The sequence below is a fragment of the Danio aesculapii genome, chromosome 6, assembly GCF_903798145.1.
Source record: "Danio aesculapii chromosome 6, fDanAes4.1, whole genome shotgun sequence".
Classification (NCBI taxonomy): domain Eukaryota; kingdom Metazoa; phylum Chordata; class Actinopteri; order Cypriniformes; family Danionidae; genus Danio; species Danio aesculapii.
Window position 1 is genome coordinate 51,665,439 of NC_079440.1, and position 26,357 is coordinate 51,691,795.

A 26,357-nucleotide genomic window follows, 5' to 3' on the forward strand; every position below is an offset into this window, starting at 1 on the left:
CAAAAATTCAAGATTATCATGACAGTCTTGTTAAAAGGGTCTATACAACTGGCCTCTGAAGGAGCTGAGAGAGGATCCCGTGAGCTTTATTGCTGCTCCTATTGGCTGTCACTCAAGATAGTCGCACTTCATTTGCATAAAGTTGAAGGATTCTAAACTTTGTCGCATCACTCGACACTCCCACCTGGTCGCCAGCGGTCGCTGTTGCTCTTGTAGACGGAGGTCGCTGGATGTCGCTTGCTCTGCATTGAAATGAACAATCGAGTGTCGCTCATAGTGTGAATGCCGCTTTAAATATCATATGGGAAATATTTGAAAAAGAAAAAAATATATAATTTTGACTTCAGGCGACGCGGTGGCGCAGTAGGTAGTGCTGTCGCCTCACAGCAAGAAGGTCTCTGGTTTGAGCCTCGGCTGGGTCAGTTGGCGTTTCTGTGTGGAGTTTGCATGTTCTCCCTGCATTCGCGTGGGTTTCCTCCGGGTTCTCCGGTTTCTCCCACATTCCATAGACATGCGGTACAGGTGAATTAGGAAGGCTTAATTGTCCGTAGTGTAATTGTGTGAATGAGTGCCAGTGTGTATGGATATGTACCAGAGATGGGTTGCAAATGTAAGGGCATCCACTGCGTAAAACATGTGCTAGATAAATTGGCGGTTCATTCCGCTGTGGCAACCCTGGATTAATAAAGGGACTAAGCCAAAAAAAAATTAATGAATGAATGAATTTTGACTTCAACTGTGTATGTGTGCATGTGTGTGTGTGTGTGTGTGTGTGTGTGTGTGTGTAAGTGAAGTTTCTTTATAAACTCATTTCGAGAGGATTACATGCTTATGATTGACCACGGCTGGTCCTGCATTAACTATCATATGATTTACCAATCAGACGAATCCAAACACACATAAATAACCAGATTTTCATACCTTAGTCATCTCCGCCTCGAAGAATCCTCCATCCACCCCCATTCCTCCCCCACTTTCCTAGAATAATTTAGGACAGGGCGGCACGGTGGCTCAGTGGTTAGCACTGTCGCCTGAGCCAGTTGGTGTTTCTGTGTGGAGTTTACATGTTCTCCCCGTGCTCACGTGGGTTACCGGGTACTCCGGTTTCCTCACACAGTCCAAAGACATGCAGTATAAGTGAATTGAACAAACCAAAATCTTTTAGTACTGGGCATTCACCGCATAGTCATATGCTGGTATAGTTGGCGGTTCATTCCGAAACACACTTTATTATCAATCATCAGCTAAGTGTGAACTCTTGAAAATGCTCAATGACCAGTTTACTCATTTTATAAACACAGAAACGGTTTATAAGTAATACTACAGACTTTCTGACTGTTTAAATTTTTATAAACTGACTTTTCGTCACTGTCGCCACTGGCCTGCTTGGCTTAGGACTGGTGGATCTGCGCATCGGTGAAGTTGCTCTTCAGTGTTTTGGCAGTGACATTTGCATTACATTGAACTGTGACAACTGAACTGAAGCAGTTTCACTTTACTAGAACATCATCTATGCTGCTTTGACAATCTAAACTGTAAAAAGCACTTTAATAAATAAAGATTAATTGAATTGACTTTAAAAGTTCCACCACTGTCTGAGATAAGTGTAATTTTCATCTCGGTAAATATTGCTTTTCACATGATAGCAGTATTTGCATGTGTCTGAAATATGTAAATATGAAGTTGCATTTAATATGTACAAGAAGCTACTTTGCAAATGTCATTTAATGCTGAAACATCAAATAGGATGTCTTGTCTTTAACCTGTTTACAAATATCAGAAGAATTCAATAAGGAATAGTTCACGCCCCAAAAAAGTGATCCCAATATTTACATCCTATAAACCGAGGTCCTGACTCTCTGTGGTCGTTAAAAATCCCAGGATGTCCTTTGAAAAGAGTAGGGGTTTAACCCCGGCATCCTGGCCAAATTTGTCCACCTCTAAATCATCCCCATATCACAACTGGCTTCATCACTCTGTCTTCTCTCCACCAATCAGCTGGTGGGTGGTGTGTGGTCTGGCGCAATATGGCTGCCATAGCGTCATCCAGGTTGATGCTGCACACTGGTGGTGGATGAGGAGATTCCACCTTTTCCAGAAAAGCGCTATATGAATGTAATGAATTATTATTATTATTATTATTATTATTATTATTATTATTATTATTATTATTATTATTATTATTATTATTAAGTTTTCTACAAAAACCTATTGCTTACTTCAGAAGGCTTTCATTACCGGTAACATCTTCACAATACGCAACACATAGGTAATTTTAGTTAATGTATTTACTAACATGAACGAACGATGAAAAGTGCTTGTGCACCATTCATTAATCATAGTTCAACATTTACTAATGTAATATTAAAATCCAAACACTGTGCTTGTGAACAATAGTTAATGTACTGTGAGTTAACATTAACAAAACACAAATGAATGTCTTGCACACAGTAAATACATTAACTAAGATTAACTATATTTACTGTATTGTAAAGTGTTACCTCAAGAGTTGTAGGGATTACTTTTATGAAGGATGGATGAGCTTATTGGAGCTTCAAAACCATTATTCACTGATATTACAAAGCCGGAAAGAAGAGCCATATGCTATTATTCAATATAACTCAGATTTTCCTATATATACACCAGTCATAATTATTGGATTGATATACCTTTAAAGAGATAGTTGACCCAAAAATTTCCTCATCATTTACTCACACAGATTCTAAACTTTTATGAATTTCTTCATTTTGTTGAACACAAATCAAGATATTCGAAAGATAAAGATCAGCAGCCATCAACAAACAATACTATGGAGCAAAAAAATATGGAGATCCATGGCTCCTGCTTAACAATATTCTTCAGAATATCTTCATTTCTGTTCAACAGAAAAAAGAAACTCAAACAGGTTTGGAACAAGTGGAGGAAGAGTGGATGATTGGAGAATTTCCATTTTTGGATGAACTATCCCTTTATCACATATAGACATGGACAAAAATGTAATTGGTAGCCTTTCTTTTTTGTAATTGATAGCCTAATCGGTAAAAAGAAAACGCACAGTGGTCATTGAAAAAACTTGAAACAAATAATGATTGAAAATAAAGTAATGCAACTGCTCAGGACAAAAATGAAAGATACCAACAATCCTGTACCTGTCTATATATCGTATTTATTGAGAATTAAAGTATTATTTCACCAAATTCTTCATGCTTCTTGCTTTTGTGTGTATGCATCTGTTACATTAGCTTCATAGGCACATTTGTTCTTTGCTATTTGGTTCTCTTCTGTTTCTGGACAAAAACTGTTTGTTCCAAAGCTCAAGCATATTGCCAGGAAATGCCTGTTATCTTTCAGTGCATCAGAGATGGATCCAACAAGCTTCTCTCACTTCTCTTTTTTACATATTTTGCTGTTGATAGACATTATTGAGATGTTTTTGCTTTAGGTTATACCAGTGATAATTAACAGTTCAGTCTCTAGGTAAGGTATCAGAGTTAAATGATATCAGAACTTAAAGAGACGGTTCCTCCAAATATAAAAATTCTGTCATCATTTACTCATCCTGCACTTGTTCCAAATACCTTTCCTTTTGATGAACCAAAAAAATGATTATGTTGTCGGTGCCAATGGCGTAATGGTCAGTGTGCTGACACATACCTGTCAACATTGGGATGTGAAAATAAGGGATATGTCCACCATATTAAGATATCTCAACTGTACATATATATATATATATATATATATATATATATATATATATATATATATATATATATTTTTTTTTTTTTTTTTTTTTTTTTTGATGAGTGTTAGAAACCAATAGCCACTGACTTTCATAGTAGGAAAAAAATACAATAGAAGTAAATAGCAAGGAGTTTTCAACATTTTTCAAAAGTTCTTCTTTTATTGAATCGACAGAAAAAAAAGAAACTGTATTGGAACAAGTAGGGTGAATAAATTATAAAGAGAGAATATTAATTTTTAGGTGAACTATCCCTACAATTCAGCATGGCAACTTATTTCAAAAACTTATTAATTAGTTGTTTGACTACAAAAAAAGCTCGAATGAAAGGTCAACAGAGGGCATTATCAATCATCTCTTTGTTGCCATGAGAGGAAAAACAGGATGAAGCCGGGTAATTATTATATGCAATTAAACGCCCATAAACACCTACTGACCCCTATCAACACCAGAAGCATTATAAACAAACAAATCACTACAACCAACTCCAGTGAGGTATATGGAGAAACCAGCTTCACAAGCAAGAGCAGCTCTGGGGACTAAAGCGGAGCTGAAGAGGAAATAACGGTTTTATAATTCAGCCCCAGCAGTTACACGTCTTCTCCTGTGAGAAATCAGTATTAGCCATTAGCAAGGACTATCAGTGTCCCTGCTCATTCATCACGCCTAAAACTAATATCAGATACTCCATCATGGAGGCCATTGGGGCTCCATGATGCAGATGGGAAATCTCAGGCTGAAATTGCAGTAGGAGCCTGGTGCTTTGTTAACTGGTGTTGTGTTTATGAATGAAACAGTGAGCTATGTGTGTCTTTATTACCATTTCTGTGCTGTGCAATTGATGATATACAGGAGGTGGTAGAATTATGAGCATAACAACTAGGCATGGGACGATAACCGTTTTTAAGGTATACCGCGGTTTGGAAAAGTCAAGGTTTTGAAAACACCAAAATTTTCTGTAATCCCATTCCCAATGTATGTGTAAGATTTTTAATTTCCCTTTTTTGTTTAGTTTTTGTTAGGACAACTGTATCTTTATCAGAAAAGATATCCTAAGATGCCATTTTAAAATGTAAAGAAATGTGTGTTTTTGTAACTTATGAAGACAGCAGAAGTCAATGATTTATTTGAATTATTCAGCCAGACATGTTTACTGCTCCAAAATATTATAAATCTATCTCAAAATAAAATATATTGTTTTCAAAGGGGAAACAGTTTTAGTTTTCTACCCTGACATTTAAAAAGAATATATTTTAGAACAGTAATCACAATACCGTAATATTTTATCCAACGTTATTATACGTCACTATCTTATAGTGCACCCAAAAGACTCGTACTCGTGGCACGTACTTAATAACAACACATGATATTTATGCAGAGCACAATGGAAAATTCAGCATGATCAATAAAAGCATTTAAAATCTGACCTTGACTTTACAAACTACAGTTTTTTTACTCAATCTTGCGAGATCTAATCTGATTTTTTGGCTTTATGCAACAAGAGTCAGGATACCAAGATTTATTTTGGTGTGCTTTTGCTCAGTTGAATTCAATTCAATTCACCTTTATTTGTACAGCGCTTTTACAATGTAGATTTTGTCAAAGCAGCTTCACATAAAAGGTCATAGTAAATTGGAACAGTGTAGTTCAGTTTTTAGTGTTTAAATTCAGTTCAGTTGAGCTCAGTTCAGTGTGGTTTAATCATCTGTGGTTTCATCATAGTTATTGCTATATTCTATACATAATCCTGAATGCAATGTCTAAGCAAATTACTACACAGACGACTACAGGTCAGAAACAATGCAACTAAAACTATTAAAACAATTTTGGCGATTGTAGTGGTGGATAGTAGGGTTGGGCGATGTCAACCAATTTGGTATTGATGTCTAATGTGAAACATCGCGATAGACAAAGGCATCGTTGTCATGTGAAAAGCGTGGGGGGGGTTGGAGGCGGTGTTTGACAGAGTGCGTGCGACATGTCTGAAGAGCAAGGAGGGATCCGATGGTGAGGAGTGAGAAGGGTGAGCGACTTATTTGAGGACCAGGAGGGAGACGCGCGATTTCCGGGAGATTAATCACTCTTTTGCGGGCATCCGGGAGTCTATGCATTTGCAGGAGACTCCCAGAACTTCCAGGAGACTTGGGATGTCTGAATATCACGTTTAACAACTATAGCAAGATGCGATCCAGCGGTACATCCTTGATAAACTATCCGATGTGCACTGCTCACTGGAGCTCAGATGAGTGCATGATAGTGTGTGTGGCTGTGTGTGTGTGGTCACGATATGTGCGTTTTCAGCGGACGGAGGGCTGTCCAGAAATGCTAGGTAAAACAAGGTGTGGATGTGGATCATTTTCGCTCTAAAATGCCATTTTAACACTAAGACTTATTAGTGTAAACAGTGCCTAAGTGTGTATTTTTTGCAAGTGGGTTTGCGACGGGGGCGGGGCGGAGGATCGGCAATGCCGGCTCAGCATCGTGTTGTCTTATTGGGCATCGGCGATGGACGATGGCATCGTCTATTGGCCCAACCCTAGTGGATAGTTTGTATTTTTACTTCCCTACTGTACTTGAGTATATATTTTAAGTATATGTGCTCTATCAGAGTAAATTTACTTTAGTAAACTTTTACTTTACTACATTCCAAAACAAAATACTGTACTTTTAACTCCACTAAATTTCACCAAAAAAAAAAAAAAAAACTTATTTTATAAATGACAAAATTGGGAGTGGAAAGATGAGATATGGGTGTTTAATTTAAAAAACTGTATAGCATCAGTTAACCTGATAAATTGGTTCACAAATTGCACTGAACAATTAATTTGTGAATTGGACAGACATCTGTTCACAAGTCAACAGAAAAATTATCCATTTAGAGTGAGTCTTCGGTAAACAACCCACTATACCCACTACATCAAATGATTCGTTCTGAGTGAGTCTTTGGGTAAACGACTTACTAATTGAAATGATCTGTTCAGAGTGAGTCTTTATTAAACAACTTACTGATTGAAAATGATTCATCCAAAGTAAGCCACCAGTAAACAACTCACTGATTAAAGTGATCCATTAAGATTGAGTTTCCAGTAAACAACTCGATTATTCAAATGATTAATTAAGAGTGAGTCTCCAGTAAAAAATCTCAGTGATTCAAATGATTCATTCAGAGTGAGTCTCCAGTAAACAACTCTCTGATTCGAATGGCTCATCCTGAGAGTCTTCAGTAAACATCTCACTAATTCAAATGATTCATCCTGAGTCTCTAGTAAACAACTCTCTGATTCAAATGATTCATCCTGAGAGTCTCCAGTAAACAACACTCCGATTCAAATGATCCATACAAAGTGAGTCTCCAGTAAAAAACTCACTGAATCAAATGATTTGATCAGAGTTAGTCTTTAGTTAACAACTCACTGATTCAAATGATCCATTGAGAGTGAGTCTATAGTAAACAACTCATTGATTCAAATGATCCATTCAGAGTGAGTCTCCAGTAAACAAGTTACTGATTCAAATGATCAAATCAGAGAAAGTCTCCAGTAAACAACTCACTGATTCATTTAGAGTGAGTCTCCAGTAAACAATTCAATTAATCAAATGATCCATTCAGAGTGAGTCTCCAGTAAATGATTCCCTGATTTTACAAACTGATCTGAATGAGCTTCAGTGTGTGAAAGTGGTTTCCACTCATAAAGTCACAATATTTTGCCTTGGGCTCAGGCAAGTGTATGAAACCTGTATGAGACCTATTATGTAAACATTAGATGTGGGCTAAAAAAAAACATACAAAAACTTACCAATGAAGAAGTTTTCAGGTGCGTCATTTTCGGATAAGAGGCTGGTTGTGTCTGGGTCAAACCTCAACCATAATCCCACAGCCAACACCAGAGAGCCCGAAAGCTGAAACGAGAAGCACATCAGACAAATCAATGTTTCCATGACCTTTACTGTTTTATTCCAATTGTGGTACATTTAGGTATAAACACACAAACACAGGGGTTGACTTTGAGAACAGGATACTATATATTTGCCTGTCACCGTAACAGGAGGGATAACCTTGACTGAAATAGATCATTGATTGAAATAAAGTAATTTATTGGAAGCAACCTTTTGGCTATCCGCAAGGACACCAGAGTAAGTCTTTCTGTGTTTACAATTCTATTTCAAATCTATCTGGTTCATTTAATCCATACGAGAAAATAATACAATTAGTTTAACTGCATTCACAATATAAAAACAAAAAACAACATATGGAAGCTTATTTTCGCAAAAAACTATTAGGTAAATTATAAAAATAACATAGAAAGGCATATTATAAGAGATTAAGCCATAATTATGATGACATACAAAAGCATTATTGCATACAGAGTTATGGAAATACAAGAAATATACATACATACATACATACATACATACATACATACATACATACATACATACATACATACATACACGCACACATATATACACGCAAAAAATTATTAGTTGAATTCTAAAAATGACATTTTATAAGAAATTTAGCCATAATTATGATGACGTACAAAAACATTATTGCATACAGTAGTAAGGCAGACATAAAGTTGAAATGATTGGAATTGAGTTATGGAAATACACGAAATATACATACATATACACACACACACACATACATACATACATACACACACACACACACACACACACGCACACACACGCGCACACACGCGCACACACGCGCACACACGCGCACACACACACGCACACACACACGCACACACACACGCACACACACACAGTCTGTGACAGCTCTTAAAATTACCTGTTTTTGTTTGGTGTTTGTGATTTTGAAACCAAAATATCCTCATATTACTGATGTGCTGCTGTTCTTTGATATGAATTCGTCTATTAATGCTTTTGAAGAGGCAGATGCCATCATCCCTCCTCCGCTCTTTCCTGTTTGTTTGTTTTATTGTGGGCGTTCCGCATAGTTAATTTGCGCAATTCTGATTGGGTAGAATGAAAGTGTGCTCACTCAATTGGCCAGTAAAACGGTCACACACAGACGGCATTCACGCATTTGCTCTGGGTGGGGGAAATTATATAGATTTCATATAGCAGCCTCTTGCGGTTAGCAAATCGTAATGTTTCAAATAGTGATTGCAATTGTATTCGTCGCACAGCCCTAATTGAAACTATGATTTTTATAGAAGCTTATCTCTGCAAAGTAAGAAAAAACATACTTTGGAAAATCATAATTAAGACACTGAAATTCATAATTACAAATGGAATTGGAACAATCTTACATTAGAACAAATGAAATTACTGGAAATTAAATATGAAAGCTCACAGAGACCACAAAATAATCAGTATGCTTTGACTTATGTCATAATTATAAATCACCAAATCATGGTGGTTTTTAGACCAAGTGATAACTGTGACATAACATCTATATAATCACACACTGCTTCAAAATTATCACATACAAATTATGACATGAAAAGATTACAGAAGTTAAAATTATCAAATAATATAATGATCATTATTTATTTTCTTATTAAATAATCTTTATCATAATTTTAGTAAATAATTCATCATAAGTCAAAACTGTCATGTTTTGTACAAATGTATATTTTTGATGAGAAATTTTGTCTTAAAGTAACATTTGATTATTTAATTTATGTATTTTCATAGACATCAGTATCTATTTGTCATAATAATTTTTTTTTGTATTTTATAATTGATTTTTTTGTCATAATAACTCATCAGAATCTCATAATTTACTCTTTAAGCTATTTTTTGATTTATTAAAATTTAAGCTTTTACGTAATAATTATGACCATTTATCAAAGCATGCTTTTTCATATATCATATGTAAGCTTCATAAATCCTCTAAACCAGAGATGCCCAAAGTAGGGCCCACGGGCCAAAGTTAGCCCATCGTAACCTTTGTATTGGCCCACAATCCGATCTGAGAGGAGAGTGAGAATGATGGAGCCGGTTGGGGCAAATGCCTTTAACACAGAGCTCGTCATTTCTAATTTGACGTAACATTTTTTGTTTGTTCTTTTGCTGAGCTACAAAAAAAGCAAACTGAAATCAAATGTTTCAATTAAATATTGTAAATGAATCTGATTTTTTAAAAATGTTAATACTGTCACTCGACGAATAGAGGACTATGCAGAAGACATCAGCAAGCAAATCAAGGCAAAAACGAGTGTAATTCTGTTATAAATTAGATTGTTTTGTTTTTACTGTAATACGTTCATTATAAAAATGTTTTAATAAAATAAGGTATTGATTAACACAAAGCAATGTTTTCTAGTCATTTTAAACATTATTAAATAAATTTGAAAATTACCCATGGCAACTATATTTACTTTCGGCCCACTAGTCTCAGTCAAGGTTTTTTGCCCTTCATGAGAAAAGGTTTGGGCACCCCTACTCTAAACATTTCCTTGTGTATCTGGAAAATATTACAAAAGTACACTGTAAAAAATGCTGGGTTATACACAATTAATTTGTGTTGAGACAACATGAAGAAATTAAGTTAACCATTTCATTTTTACAAATTTAAGTGGATTGAACATAAAATTAAGTTGTCCCAAAAACCCTCAAGAATTGTGTTGTTTCAGCTCATTTTAAGTAGATTTAACAAACAGCAAAAGCCATATTTTCATTGTTGCTAATTATAACAGAAGATCTAACACTGTCTAACGTGTTTTGTGAAATTAACCTTTTATCAGTAATTAACTTAAGAATTAGTTTTTAATGTGACTGTGATCCGCAGGCAGGCTGTGCCAGTCTGACCGACTCGCCCTTCTGGCATCCACCATCCCCTGGTGCCATCCTCATACCCACCCTGTCCAACACCAGAACATTAAACTGCACAGGACAACGACCCACTTCTTTTTTTTCTTTTTTTTTGCCTGCCCTCTCTAAAACAAAGGCCCTGCTGTCCGCTGCAGTAAGACCACTCCACTGATAACCAATGACTGACGCCACTGTGCCCTACATTACATCTTACACTAACTGTTTAGGCCAATCTAATGTGACCATTAGCGCAGTAACAAAAATCACAGTGTGATGAGGATTGGAGGAGTGACATGCGGCCTTTGAACGGTTCCTGCGGCTTTTGTGTGGCTTTGAGCAACCAAAACTAAGAATGAGAGAAAGGCTTTAAAATGACCTCTTTCACATTCACTGAAAATGGAATAACATGTAGAAAATGCAGCTTTAAGCCAATGCAGTGTGGCTGCCAACATTAAAATACTTACATTTGCAAATTAAAAACATATAATTAGAAAAATATCATTTGAAAAGTTATGATTGCAGGTGTTAAAATTATTATTTGATTATTACAATTCAAATACTGAAATAAAATAACTTAAATTGGGGGAAATTCTAATTAAGCAAAAAAGTCAACATGATAATAAATACTACAGTAGTATATAAATAACATGTGCTAGCTTATGTTCTGGTGGATTACGCATTAAATGTTTTTACTTTAAAACTTCAAGTATATATTTAAGCAATTAATATATATAATTCCATTTATCATGCGTATGCACAAGTCACTTTCTTATCAACGCTCCATGTTCCTGGAAAAACATTGTGCAGTTCTTAGTGTGCTTCATGCAGGTGAGTGGGCTTGACAAACCACTGTTTTTCCTCTCTATATACACCAGACACCATCTTTCAAGCATCCTATACTTCTTGGAAAACAAAACATAACAAAAAAACTTACTACTAAACAATACTGCTGCTCTCTGAGGATTTGAAGTGCTTCTTTTATCCACACTTGTAAGTCACCTTCGATAAAAGCATCAGTAAATGTAAAATATAATAACTATTTACCTTTACATCATTCCAACCTTGCATAAAAAACAAATATACATACATATGAAGAGTTCAGATGCAAAAGCCGCTAAATGCCACTTCTGCCAAAAATGAGATAAAGACATTGAGCGAATGCTTTAGGCACGTAATAGATGTTCAACAAATATTTTTGCTTCAAATCATCCAAATCCCAGCATCCGCACATTCAGAAATAACAGTTTGTTGGCAAAAGCCTCTAAACGGCATTTGTCTATGACAGAAAAAGCCGCTATGTCCCGAGAACCAATTAGAAGGTGCGAATCAAATGATATGTTTTCAATGTAGCAGCGCACTGATAAACTGGCTTTTAAGAGGAAACTGTTTTACTCTATTTCCAATATATAATGAAAACGTCTATTGTAAGAAAAAAGAAAACACACTGTACAGTCTGAAGTGTAGCATGCATCCATAACGTTTTTTGAGCAGTGACGCTACTTTGAATGACTGCGATTTACTATACATTAAACAGCAACTCCGTTTTACAAAAGGTGAAGTTAAGATGTCGTTCTTTTATCCCACATGGATGCTATAAGGATAAACAAGAGACGAAAAAGAGACCAAGACCTTGAGTTGGGTGAGAATGAATGAATGACAGCTTCTAAAAGTGTCTGAGAGACATCCCCTTTTTGCCCAGTAGGCCCACCTTGTGTTTTATTTGCTAATGTAAGCTATTTTTCAAAAGATAAATATAATGCATAAAACTATAAATTAGTTTACATGCAGACTTAAGTTTACATAAAACTATACATGCAGATATTGATGTTTCACAATATTTTACACTACATTATTTGAATCTTTACAAACAAGCTTTACAATGTTTGCAATGTTTATATTTTAAATCTAAATCCTAAATTTCAGAAATGACAACAGATTGTTCAGATTTAATTTATGTCCATATTAATGCTATAATATAATGCACTTACTTGACGTTTCATTCATTCATTTTCCTTTTGCTTAGACCCTGATTTATCAGGGGTTACCACAGTGGAATGAACCGCCACTTACTTGACAGATTTATGTATTTTTAATTTTAGGTGGTTTGTGAAATGTGTTTTATGTTTGGTAAAATAATATCTAATTGCATCTTTAGTGATTTTTCAACTAAATACACTGTCTTGTCCCAATAGGTGGACTTAGAGGTCTAAAGTGACATTTTTGAAAAAAAGTAAATTTTACTTAATAACTAATAACCTTTTCATTATCTATAAAATTAAACTTCTTAGGAGCCTGATAGAATATGCTCATTTACAAAAAAAAGAGGTCTGATGGACTTAAAGGGTTTTGCATCTGAACTCTTCATTCATTCATTTATTCATTCATTCATTCATATATATATATCCAACCTAGATACAAATATGCATTTTTGTAGTTTCGTTTTGATTGCTAGGAAATATGCGATAAAATAAACCTACAATGCAATGGATAGACAACAAATAATAATATTATTATTTATCATAAAACACAAGTGTCTCCTTTTATCCATTCAAAAAACTTGCATGTTGAATTTTGCTGAAAAGCTAATTTATAGCATTGTTCATTAATTACCTTACTTTAATTTTAATAGGCTGACATGTAACTTGTGGTTTCAAAACTGGTCATGTGACATAAAACCACAAGCTCAAATAAGTGATGCACTAATAGCAGAAGGCACAACTTGTATTTGAACATAAGCAGAATAAAAAGTGCAGATTATGAGTGAATAATAACTTTCAGTCTGTTTCTCACACAAAGCTATTATCTGACTTCAGAAAACCTGGAATATTATGAACCAAAAATACTGAGAGAAAAATAATATGAGGTTGGCATTGTGGGTAAGGTGCAATACTGGCTGAACTAACCCTCGCAATCTTTCAGACCTTAAAGTCCAATAAAGACCAATAAACTCCTTCATAAAATAAAACTGAGATGTGTGTGATAAGATATCTCCCAAGTACTGTTTAACGGAGAGATGCAATTTAACACATTTTTAAACATAACAATTTCAAACATTTATTTCTAATAACAAGTTTCTTTTCTTTTTGCCATGTTGACAGTGTAGGACTGGGCAATATGGCAAAAATGCAATCTTGATTAATTATTTTCCATATTGAACAATAACGATATATATTTTGATATTAGCTGTTAATGCTTCCAGATTTAAAGGAGTACCCCAACAACGACTGAAGCCACAAAAATTAGAGGGTCCATTAAATATAGCATAAGCTATTTTCAGTAGCCGATCATTTTTGGCAGCCGACAATTCAGTGCATCTCTAATATCAACACACTTTTAGATTCCCCTTGTTGCACATTTCTGCTGTGTGATTGGCTCTTGGATCAATATAAAGTAAAAAAAAGTCCAGCACTTATCATTGTTATTGGCATAAATTGTATCGCGATTCGATATAATATCATTTATCGGCTAAGAATTTTGACCTTAAAAATTGTTTTAAAAATAATAAACTGCTTTTACTCCAGCCAATCGAAAGGTAATAATAAGACTTTCTACAGGGAAAACAAAAAAAACGCAAATAAAATGAATTCATTTTGTTAGAAAACTTTTCAGAGAAACATTCGTTGTTTTAAAGTTAAAAGGCAACCAAGAATAACTTTCATTTGAAGTACAAATGAAATCAAAACTAACCGTATGATTTTGTTAGCTCACATTGCTAGTTTTGTGATGAATTCATGGATATCATTAAAAACCAAAAAAAAGGTTTGCTCTTGTAATATAAAGTTAAAATCTGAAAATGCACTTCCTGTTTGTTTTCAGTTAAATTCTCAGTTTACATCTGTCTAAGGTATTAGGCGTGGCTAACATAACCACGCCCCTCCAACTGTCAGATTTGACAACAAAGAGAAACAGTGAGGAGGTGCTGTCTGTTAGATTGTAATAACTCTCCCCAAACCCTCTGAATGAAATGCCTACTTTACTACATCCAATCAGCTCGAGGTAGAAAAAAAACAAGCCACGCCCACTGTTTGCTCATTTAATATTTTGTTTTCCTATGAACTGCATCACAATGTGAAAAAAAAAAAAATCCAGTTCATGTGGACTTTAAAGATAGAGTCTTGAATTTATTCATTTACAGCACAACAGGCTAAATTCTACATTCATCAAGCAACTGATAAAAACAAAGAGTGTTAAAAGCAAGAAAGACAATAAAATGATAACACTAACCTTAGTTCCACCTCACGGGACATGCTGTAAACTTATTATCTGAGGACATTATCAATTCATCTCTCCACTTTGCATGTGATAATAAAACGTAATCGCCACCATGGCCTTGCCTTTGAAGGTGCTATTATCCAGAAACCGCTCAGTCAGAGTTGGAAAACAGCCCTCAGGATCCAATGCCGGTGAATAAAGAAGTGCTCAATGCAACATAAAGGGGTGGAGGACTTTCAACAACTCCACAGTAACCTGATCTTGTACTACAGACTGAAGACTGCCTTTGAAGATCTACCCATTCAACGATCTTAAAAACTGTTCAAAACAGCCATAGAGGAATTTGTAAAGCCACTTATGGTGGATTATGCATGTTGTTTGCTTCTCACATACTGCAAGTATAACGGATGCTGTTGGTACATTTTCCCACATTACAAATAATATACTTTTTCACTTTGCAACACAATACACACTCATGCATCGTTGAGCAAAGGACATCACATCGCAACCTCAAATGATTCGTGAATGCATACAAACAGCTTATTTGACTATGCATGAGTTATGATGAAATGTCACAACATTCAGAGAGTCTGTATAAACATTTGTTCCTCTCATCTGGTGGGGCATACTAGAAAATGACTCTGAGAGCCAAATAAATTATACTAGGACAACATCCAGCATGCAAATGGAATGACAGAGAGACAAAAATAATAAACAACAGTTTTTCCTATTGTGTGGCATAAAGATACACTGCAGCTTCATTCATTCATTTATTTTCCTTTGGCTTAGTATCTATTTAAGAGGCCACCACAGCGGAATGAACCACCAACTATTCCAGCATATATTTTACACAGCGGATGCCCTTCCAGCCGCAACCCAGAACTGGGAAAACACTGCAGCTTATGCTCTGCAAACATAGATTATGTGTTGGTTTCACACCTACACTCGGAAAAAAAATATTTAAAAATGTATTTTAAAGTTCACAAGTATTAACGAATAAATGGCAAGTAATACATTAAATGAGCAACAATTATATAATGCAATAACAATGTATTAACTTTAACTTTTTACATAACTTGTTTTAACCTGATTTTTAAATCACAACAAATGAAAACAGTTGTTATTTTGGTCAATTGTCCTTTTCTGAAAAAGAAATACTCTAAATGACATTTTGAATAAACATTAAGGGTCCCGTAAAGTGCTTTGAAATGTGTATTTGTATTCGATGATTGACGTAATCTCAACCGAAACACAAAAAGAGTGTAGCTCCTCCCCTTTATATAAAACAGCCAATAGCGTTTTGCTTTATCACTGCTCTGCCAGTGAGAGTGGTCGAGCTCAAGCACCTTAAATGTGTAGACCTTGAAGGGGCGGGGCATGTCAGATAGTAGAGAGCTTCTGATTGTTCAAGATTTGATGAGAAACTGAAGTATGAAGCTCTGGTCACACTGGGCTTTGTGTGTGCGAAATTCTGTTGTGCGGCGCTGCGAAAAGGGGCGGGATTAAACAAGTTTATTAGACATTTTAAAAAGCAAGCGATTGCTCCATGTTTTACATTTTTGCCCAGAGAGGTCGTGTTTTGATCCTCGATTGGTCTCACGCAGTCAAATGATGCGATTTCACAGGTCAGAGTTCACCAAGCTTGAACTTTGCACCGCAGCAACCTGCAAAACTTAACGCATGACCCCGCGTTTCCGGTCTGACGCATTCGCGTGCGTATGAATGGAAGTCTATGGGAGGAAAAGTCAAGTGTGACCGCAGCTTGAGGTGACGTGAAAAAAAAACGTTGATCCATTTAGGCGGAAGTGACAAACTACAAGCTTTACATGTTTATATCAGTATTAAATCTTCTGAATGTAAATTTGGTCACTGTTTTGTTTGCCCCAAATTTTAGTATGTAAAATGTTTCAGCATTTTAAAAAGTTTTAGTATGGTTTGTGTTTATGAAAGTGAGACAAGCGTGGTGCTAATTGATAAGAGAAGGCACCAATAACGGTCCATACACCATACTAATCAAGCAACACAACTGGTTAGTGCTGGTACACACAGCTGATATCAATTATCACAATAATAGTCAATAATCATGAATCATATTCATGAACATCATCAGTTGAAGTACATCAAAATTGCATAAATAATGTGAAATAAAGATGAGTAATAAGGATTACATGAATAAAAGACAAATAATGAAACCCCAAGCAATTTGATATAAGTATATACAAGCTCAGAGACGTGCCACCATTTTCCTCTTTAAAGACTGGGGAGCCTGTTGCAATCACATTGGAAAACCAACACGTGTGTCCGAGAATGCCGGGTGATGTGCACTTATTCCACGGCTGAGCTTCCAATGTTTCAGCAAGAAACCCTCACTTTTATAGTCAAAATATGGGTGCTGGCCAAAGATCAGCCTATTAGGTAAGAGAGAAGAGTGAGTTGATCAGACCCACCTTCTCTCTCAGCTAGGTGCACATTATTTCTGGTTGTAGTGTCAGCATGATTAGAGTCAATATTCTACCTCCTGAAATTTGGAGAGAAGTTAACCTTAAGGTCCTGAGACCCTTCTCTAGTCATTTGGCCATGCTAAGGGTCAATATTTTACCTCCTAAAATTTGGAGAAAGGTGTAAAGTTAGTCTTAAGGTCATGAGACCCTTCTCTTCTCTGTCTATATATATATTTATTAAAGTTTTTACATTTTTCTTAACATTCATCTTAAATCAGAAATATTTTGAAAAGTATGTGTTTAATAGCTCTTGCATAAAAAAGTGAACACATACTACTAGCATACTTTTAAATGAGGTAATTATTGGTTTTAATTACTTATTTCGTTATTATATATTTTTATCTTAATAAGAATATGATCATATTTCACAATGTATGTGTTTTAAAAGCCAATAAATAATGCTTTACTAATAAATATTACACATGACAAAAATAATGATATATTTAATTAAATTACTTTATAATTCAGTTCTCATTGTCCAATCAAGCCTTCCACCTTCACCAAAAAATGTTGAAAAAGCAACGTTATGACAACTGGCCCAATATATAGCTTTATTCTCAAACGAAACTACATGTTGGCTGTTTCAATAATTGAGGTAAAGTTGGTTTTATACTCAAAAATTCGTGCAATGACAACTTATGACACACTCCCTATATTGTTTTCCAAGCTACTTTGAATATTCGGTCAGAAATAGCAAGCAAATATGGCTTCAAAACAACATTAGCACTATATATTTGACTAAACAATGTTGTAGCTTACTTTGATAGTCTTTGGCTACTAATATGATTAATATGAAATGATACATTTCTGAAAACATAATATTAAGAAGAAAGTCTGAATATGTGAATAAAACCAACTTTACCACAATGTTTCAATAGTCTAACAGGTCAACAGTAGCCTATTTGATGCACAAATGATGCACAAAATGTCTGCACGTGCCTCTAATGCTCACTATGCTGTCCAGATAGGCAACTCACTAGATATTGAGCCATATTTGTCACCTACTTGTACTTCACAAAACCACTGACATGAACAACATTTAGACAACACAATACCAATTTATTACTTTAAATTTTACCTTAACTTGTTTTACCTGATTTTTATCATGTAAGTTGTTTAATCAAGCTGATATTTTGGTGGATTGTCATTTTCTCAAAAAAAGAAATGCTCTAAATAACTATATTATTTGTAGAAATTTTGAATAAATATGAACGCTAGACCTTTACAAAATAACACATTTTACTCAAACACGCATCTAATAAATCAAACCAGTCCAGAGAAATAGTTTTTCTATAGCTGTTGATGAATATATATTAAGCATACAACTTTTTACACTTTATTTAATTGCATAGCGTAGTTTCAACTATCTTAAATCAGAAATATTTTGAAGAGTATATGTATTTGTTTAATAGCTCCAGTGTAAAAAAGGTGAACGTATACTACTAGATCACTAGACTACATACATCCATTCAATTGAGTAGTTTATCTTATTAAAAAATAATATTTTATCAAAATTTGAATGTTTTAAAAGCCAATAAATAATACATTACCATCTAATATTACACATATGCAAATAAAAATATTGATACATTTAATTAAATTGCTTTTTAATACAGTTCCTTTTGTCATAACTAGCCTTCCACCTTCACCAAAAATTTAGAAAAAGTAACGTTATGACAACAAGTCAAATATACAGCTTTATTCTTAACCAAAACTACATGTTGGCTGTTTCAATAATTGAGGTAAAGTTGGTTTTATACTCACAAATTCGTTCAATGACAACTTATGACACACTCCCTATATTGTTTACCAAGCTACTTTGAATATTCGGTCAGAAATAGCAAGCAAATATGCTTCAAAACAACATTGACTGGCTGCGGATATGATTTCTCTATATAGAATTTTCAAAAAATACATTTATAAAAACTATAATATTAAAGAGAAAGTCTGAATGTGCGAATAGAAAGCCAACTTTACCCTAATGTTTCAATAGTCTACCTAGCCTATTTGACGCACAAATGATGCTCAAAATGTCTGCACGTGCCTCTAATGCTCACTATGCTGTCCAGATAGGCGACCCTAGATATTGAGACACAGCCGACATGTCACCTACTTGCACTTCACAAAAACACTAGCATCCCATTTTTGTGATTTTTTTCCTCTATTGTTGCCAGAAGCCACGCTGAATGAAAACAAACGTACGCCAAGATAGCAAAAAATCATGTGACCGCGAATATGCCACATTTTCAACACAAGCATACTGTATATGTGTGACACCATCACGCAGGAATCATCAACACTTTCTGCACTTACCCAGAATATGAAGTTGAAGACGAACAGCAGGTATTTGACACATTTCATGCCGCCCTGGACTTTGCTCATCCTGCCTGCCGTTTCGTTGCGCGAGCTCGCCGTTTCGACCAAAATGTTTGCGCAAATGTGCGGGCCTGTGTGAGATGTAGGTCAGGAATATTATTATTCAGACACAATCCACTCGCGATCCGTCAACAGCAGCAGCAGTATGTGTGTGTGTGGTGCGTGTTCATTCCGTCAGCGTGATCCGCTCCGCCCATTGGTCCAGCAGGACGCGGGGGGCGAGGATTGTGCTGTTTTCCCGCGTTTTCCAAAAACATCAATAGATGGATGGATGGATGGATTTGGTGAGTGGGTGGGTGTGTGGGTGGATGGATGGATGGATGGATGGATGGATGGATGGATGGATGGATAGATAGATAGATAGATAGATAGATAGATAGATAGATAGATAGATAGATAGATAGATAGATAGATAGATAGATAGATAGATAGATAGATAGATAGATAGATAGATAGATAGATAGATAGATAGATATGGATGGATGGAACGATGGATGGATGGATGGATGGACGGACGGACGGACGGACAGACAGACAGACAGACAGACAGACAGACAGACAGATAGATAGATAGATAGATAGATAGATAGATAGATAGATAGATAGATAGATAGATAGATAGATAGATAGATATTAGCCTATATAAATGATACATTAAAAATGTTGCTAAAATTAGGCTATTTAGGCTATATGAACACCAACATGCATACATATCAAGATGATCCACCAAATAAAATATAGATTATGCTTAGTATTGGCCTATATTTATATTATTATTATTATTATTATTATTATTATTATTATTATTATTATTATTATTATTATTAGTGGATTATTATTAATGTACAGGTAAATCATGTTTTTATTAAAATAATATAATCTAATATATTGTTGGAATATGTGCTCTATTATTCCATGCCTGTTCAATACAAACTCAGGAGGCAGAGATCAATTTCAAAAATCTTAGTAATTTATAAGTAAAAATGAATAATTCGATTAGGTCCCTGGGTCGCAATAAATGTGTCCTATTGGTTGTATAATGCTTTGCGAGTGCTTTCCTATACTAAATACCCATTTTATATTCAAAGAACGAGAAGGCGGGTTTTCTCCATCAGCTTTTCTGCACCGTCTGTAGTTCCTCTTTTCTGCACAGAAGAACTGAACCAGTTAAATGCACATAACCTCCATAGGCCCCAATATGTTTTGATAAATGGTTACACAGGAAATCAGAAGCGAGAGACACACATTAATTTTATTGTTTCTGCTGCATATTTTTTGTCCAAGATAGCTCCTTCTGCAAAATGCTTCATGAATATGCAAAACACATCTTCACAAAAAGCAGTGTCAGTTTATATATCAATTGTCAGAGCGTACAAAATATTTCCTGTAAAGAATGTCTAATGATAATAATTAAGCATATCTTTAGGGAAAACACATATAACATATTTTCGAAAAATGAAAAAAAGAATTTTATATATATTTTATATATATATTTATTTATTCATTCATTTATTTGCTTTTCGGCTTAGTCCCTTAACCAGGGGTCGCCACAGCGGAATGAACCGCCAACTTATCCAGCATATGTTTTACACAGCGAATGCAACCCATCACTGGGAAACATCCATACACACTGATTCACACACATACACTACGGACAATTTGTGCTTACCCAATTCACCTGTACCACATATCTTTGGACTTGTGGGGGAAACCGGAGCACCCGAAGGAAACCCACACAAACACAGGGAGAACATGCAAACTCCACACAGAAATGCCAACTTAATCAGCTGAGGCTCAAACCAGCAACCTTCTTGCTGTGAGGCGACAGCGCTATACCCACTGCACAACCGCGCCACCCATATTTATTTCTAATGAATATATATTCATCATAGTATTGTATATATTAAATAATTTATTTAGATATATAATTTGATCATGTATTTTTTATTTTAAACAATTAGTTTATTGTAATTTAATTTGATTATTTTAGTAACATTTTTGTTTATTTAAATTTTATCTTAAGTATTATTTTATAATTATTTGATTTGACACAAAAATATTAGAATGAGATAATCAAACAATTTAATATAACAGGCTCGTAGCCAGCCTGGTGAAAGGCTTTTTTCTCAAAAAGAGGACCTTTTTGCAGTTATTCGCCTCATTTTCTATTTAAATATCAGATTTAAATGCTCCATTTAGGGACATTTTAACACTATTTTTAGCTGAATAGCTTCTCGGATAGTCATCATAATTTTTGATGTACCAAAAATATTTCCTATATGTTTAGAGTAAAAAATGACAAATATTTATTTTAAAATACTAATTTATCATATATAATTTAAAAAATAATAATTAAAAACTGTAGTCTATTGTAAATTATTAGGCAAATAACAAACTGGCCAGCAAATTCAACTTTTCTTAGTCAGAATTTGGCCATTTGAATTATAAAAAATTCTCTATTAAATAAAAAAATTCTCTATTTAAAAACAATACAGTAGCGAAATATGACTTTGATTATGTCAGATGTTTTCTTGCACAGCTGGATGTTGGACTCATAAAAATAATTGTTTGCATTGGTCAAAACTGATTAACTGAAGTTACACAAGGATTCAATGGGTTATTTTTACTATTTATAATGGTATAGCAGTCAAAATAGGACAAATGAACTCATGTATGGGTCAAATTCTGCACCTTTGTGCAGAGTGAGAAAGGGGTCTTCCAAACCACCCGAACCCCCCTGGCTACCGGCCTGTTGTAAAATATATTTATTTATAAGTATTTCTTCTACTCACATTACTGTATTTATTAATTTAATGTGATATTTTGATCATTCTGCATTTATTTTAAACAGAATTAGTTAATTTAATTGCAATATTTATAACTTAAAATTGTTACATTTACTTTACTTTGAATAATTTCCACACACACACAAAATAAATATAAATTGGATTAAAATAATCAAATAATTAAAAAAATAATTGATAAAATAGGATTAAAATGTACCCTAAAATTCTGATTTAATTCATTTAAATAATGTAATTTATGTAATTTATTTTTTTAATAATGTGGTCTTTTTTTCCAGTAAAATAGTTGTCATGACATTTCATATTACATTTTATCATTCATGATTTCTATAAGTGAGAACATTTGGCTCTCACAATACACACACACACACACACACAGTTTTTTCCCAGTTTTAGAATCACTTTCAGGCATTATGTTTGAACCTACGGTGTAATTTACAACGCCTTCATGATGTGGTCAGACATTCAGGGTATTCATTATTGAGTCTCTTTCATAAGGTTTGTCTCACTGCACAATACATCAGTCACAATCACTGTCATCTATTGGTGAGAGGATGCCTTTGTCTGCTCCTCTGAGGTCAAACTCAGGACACGCTGAGATAATCTTGAGATAATCTTTCTCACATTTTCACTTTCAGTCACTTTTGTCAACTAAACGTATCTTAACCAATTGATGTTTAGTGTATAGCCTATAGCGGCCTGTAATTAAACTATATAGACTGTATTTGGTTATGTTCTTTGACCTTCCCTGTTTATGTGTAAATGGTAAAATGCTTTAATACGATGATGCCAAAATATAAGCAGTGTCAACAAAGAAGAGAATAGATCTTGTTGCGTTTCTCTCTCAAAGACGAGTTCAATGACAAGCTTAGTTTATAAAACATTTAGCTTGAGATAAACCGCAGGGGTTCATTCTGCTGTGGCGACCCGGGATTAATAAAGGGACTAAGCCGAAAAGAAAATGAATGAATAAACCACAGGCTATATAGCCATTATCAAATTCTATGATCAGACTAACAGAGTCTTCAAATGCTTGCAGGAAATGGTTTGCAACTGTAAATCTACAAAATACAAATATAAAATGCTCAAATATACAATGCTTCGTGTATTGTTACTTTCTAAGTCTTAAAAATATTGAAAAATAAAATATTAATTTAAGGTCTGGGGATATTTTACTGAGGGGTGATGTAATTCTATAGCCTAATATTTATTTATTTATTTATTCAAGGGAATAAAGTGTTGAGGCCATTATTGTGGTTATTCACTTAAAATGTCAAAAATGTGAATTTATATAGCAATTTTAAACGTCTATGCTTATTTTAAACTAAAAAGGGTCAAATTTTACACAAATATTTTATTATTTGTACATTTATTGGTAAATTAGGCCTATACTAAGCAAATAATTTTCCACAGAGCACAAACTAAACGGATTTAACAAACAGCCTTCTGTAGATCTGTAATAAAATCATGTTATGTTTTGCATATAATAAACTGTGTTACCAGGCCTGTATAGCCGGGGGTGTGGGAGGGTTGGGCGGTTCAAAAGACCAACCCCTCACTGACAAAGGTCCAAAATTTGCCCCATACATGAGCTCATTTGTCTTATTTTGACTGCTATGCCATCATAAATTGTGAAAATAACCCATTGAAAAAGGCTTTAAGACCAAGTGTAATCCTCTGCTTCGGTGTGACTTCAGATAATCAGTTTTGATCATTGCAAACAATTATTTTTCAATAAATGACGTGAGTGATGTCATATTTCACTGCTGTATTGTTTTTAAACAGAGAAAACATTTCACAAGTGACTTTTTTTCTAAATCTAAATTTTCCCGAAACAAAATTTAACAATAAAAAGGTGTGAAGCACCAAAAGCGGCCCATATTAAAATTTATTTGAAAGCTATTTTGGCTAATACTGTTGAATAATCAAATGTACTTGTAATCAAATGAGAGGCTAGAAGAATTGTGAATCTCAACATTATAATTATTATTATTATTATGTTTTAATTTTGGCATATCACGATGGCACAGTGGGTACGATTTCCACACAGCAAGAAGCAAGAAATAACAACAGGCTTTATTTAAAACTTTTAACAGATTGCTATTCTTTTCTAATGATGTAATACGATAAATTTGTATTTTAAAAATATGTAATTATTCATATTTTTTGTTCTAAATCTTTAGGAAATGTTTTTGGTACTATGGTTATGATGACCACATGACAAGCTAATCTAGCTATAAGTAGTGCTTAAAATGTCACAAAAATGTAGTATTTAAAAGAACTATTTAGAAATAATAAGTAAATAAATAAATAAATAAATAAGAACTAATTAGAAAATGAGGCAACAAACCCCCAAAAGGTCAACTTTTTGAGAAAAAAAGAACTACCCCTTTAACTAAGGTGGCTACGGAACACCAGGCTACTATATGAACAGTGCTCTCTCTAGCGGTAAAATACGATTAGTACAAACTATGTGGAAACGTACTTTCTAAAATTACTTCTTTAATCGTTGTTCTGCACAAAAGTTTGTATGACAAATGTCTGTATGACATTTTCATCATACTATTACGGAGGAAAAGGTCAACAACAATACGTACCTGATGAACCAGGAAAGCCAAGATTAGTAAAAGGACCACTAGAGGGCGACCGTTGTTTATTTTTTTGCACCAAGTGCTGTTTACAGTAAACCATGTCGTTTTGAGACGCCTTAAAATCATTTTCTCACGATAGAGACTTTTATGTGAATGTGTTTGGAGTATTTTTAACCTTTCAGAGACGACACATTCTTCATTCGTACATACCACGCTGAGGGGTGACCGTAGCCTTGTTTGAAATCTCCACGGTATGGCACTACCATCCGCAGTTCATTAATCTGCTTAATATTCTTTGTAAATTAAACAAAAGGGGCTCTCTTGGATTTGTCACAGCAGATTCTCCACTGGGAGCTGTCCTACAAACAACCAGAGACACGCTTGTTTGTTTCATTAATTCTCTCATTCTTCATTTGAGTGCAGAGGATTGTTTGAATTAAGCGACGAGCAAAACATCCTGTTCTAATGAGAGCAAATGGGTGTGTGTGCGAAAGTGACTTTGTTTGAAATGGCGACCCCTTTACCACTTTGACCTGCACTGTATACATATATGGCTAAACAAACACTTGCTGATGGTGGACTCGTTTCGTGGCTGATGTGATATGCAGGGTTGCCACTTTAATCCATCAAATTCCCTGACTTTCACTAAAAAGCTGAATTAAAAAAATAAGATATTAACTGTTTTAATATTCTATTGTCAATTTGTTAAAATAATCACAACATTAAAATGGAGTATCATTTAGCCTCAGCAGTATTGTAAAGTAACAAATCAAATACTGAAATTACTGTAATTGAGTAGTTTTCTCAGGAATTGTAATTTATTAAGTAGTTTTAAAAATGTGTGCTTTTACTTTCCCTTGAGTACATTTTTAGTCCCGTATTGGTACTTTTACTCCACTACTTTCCTTCATCCAGTCACTACTTAATTTTTTCTTGTCTATGGGGATTAGAAAAATCAGTCCTGTGATTCCTGTCCATTCAAATCGCACACAGAAATAAGGAGGTAAATAGCATCATACTGAACTACCTCAAGACATGGGCGATTTATAATTGCCGCAAACTGTTTGGAAGCATTAAAAGTGTTCAAGAAGATGTCCAAAATCTTTACAAGCATTGACCCAGACTGTTTAGATGCATCACTGATGAAAAAATTACGGATGTTTACTGTGTGATGACCTAAATGGCCTTAAACACCCAGCAGGCATAAGACATAAACATGATGTCAGATTGAAGTTGTACCCAAACGTCGTGGGCACGTTATATTTTGTTTGGAAATGAAAATCAGGTTGACGTCAGAACTCAGTGTCGGGCCGAAATCAATGTCGAACATCCAACCTAAAATCAA

The 26,357-nt window shown here is 34.5% G+C and overlaps 1 protein-coding gene across 1 annotated transcript in view; it reads right to left on the reverse strand.

Annotated features, from left to right (window-relative positions):
• The window catches only part of tspan2a (tetraspanin 2a), a 41,500-nt gene extending 21,717 nt beyond the window's left edge, over positions 1-19,783 (reverse strand). Inside the window, exons 1-2 of the mRNA XM_056460475.1 lie at positions 19,555-19,783; positions 7,537-7,639 (exon numbers count right to left, since the gene is read on the reverse strand). Of these exons, the coding sequence (XP_056316450.1) occupies positions 7,537-7,639; positions 19,555-19,623 (172 nt within the window). The 5' untranslated portion in view covers positions 19,624-19,783. The remainder of the gene's footprint in view (positions 1-7,536; positions 7,640-19,554) is intronic.
• Between the last annotated feature and the right edge of the window lie 6,574 nt (positions 19,784-26,357).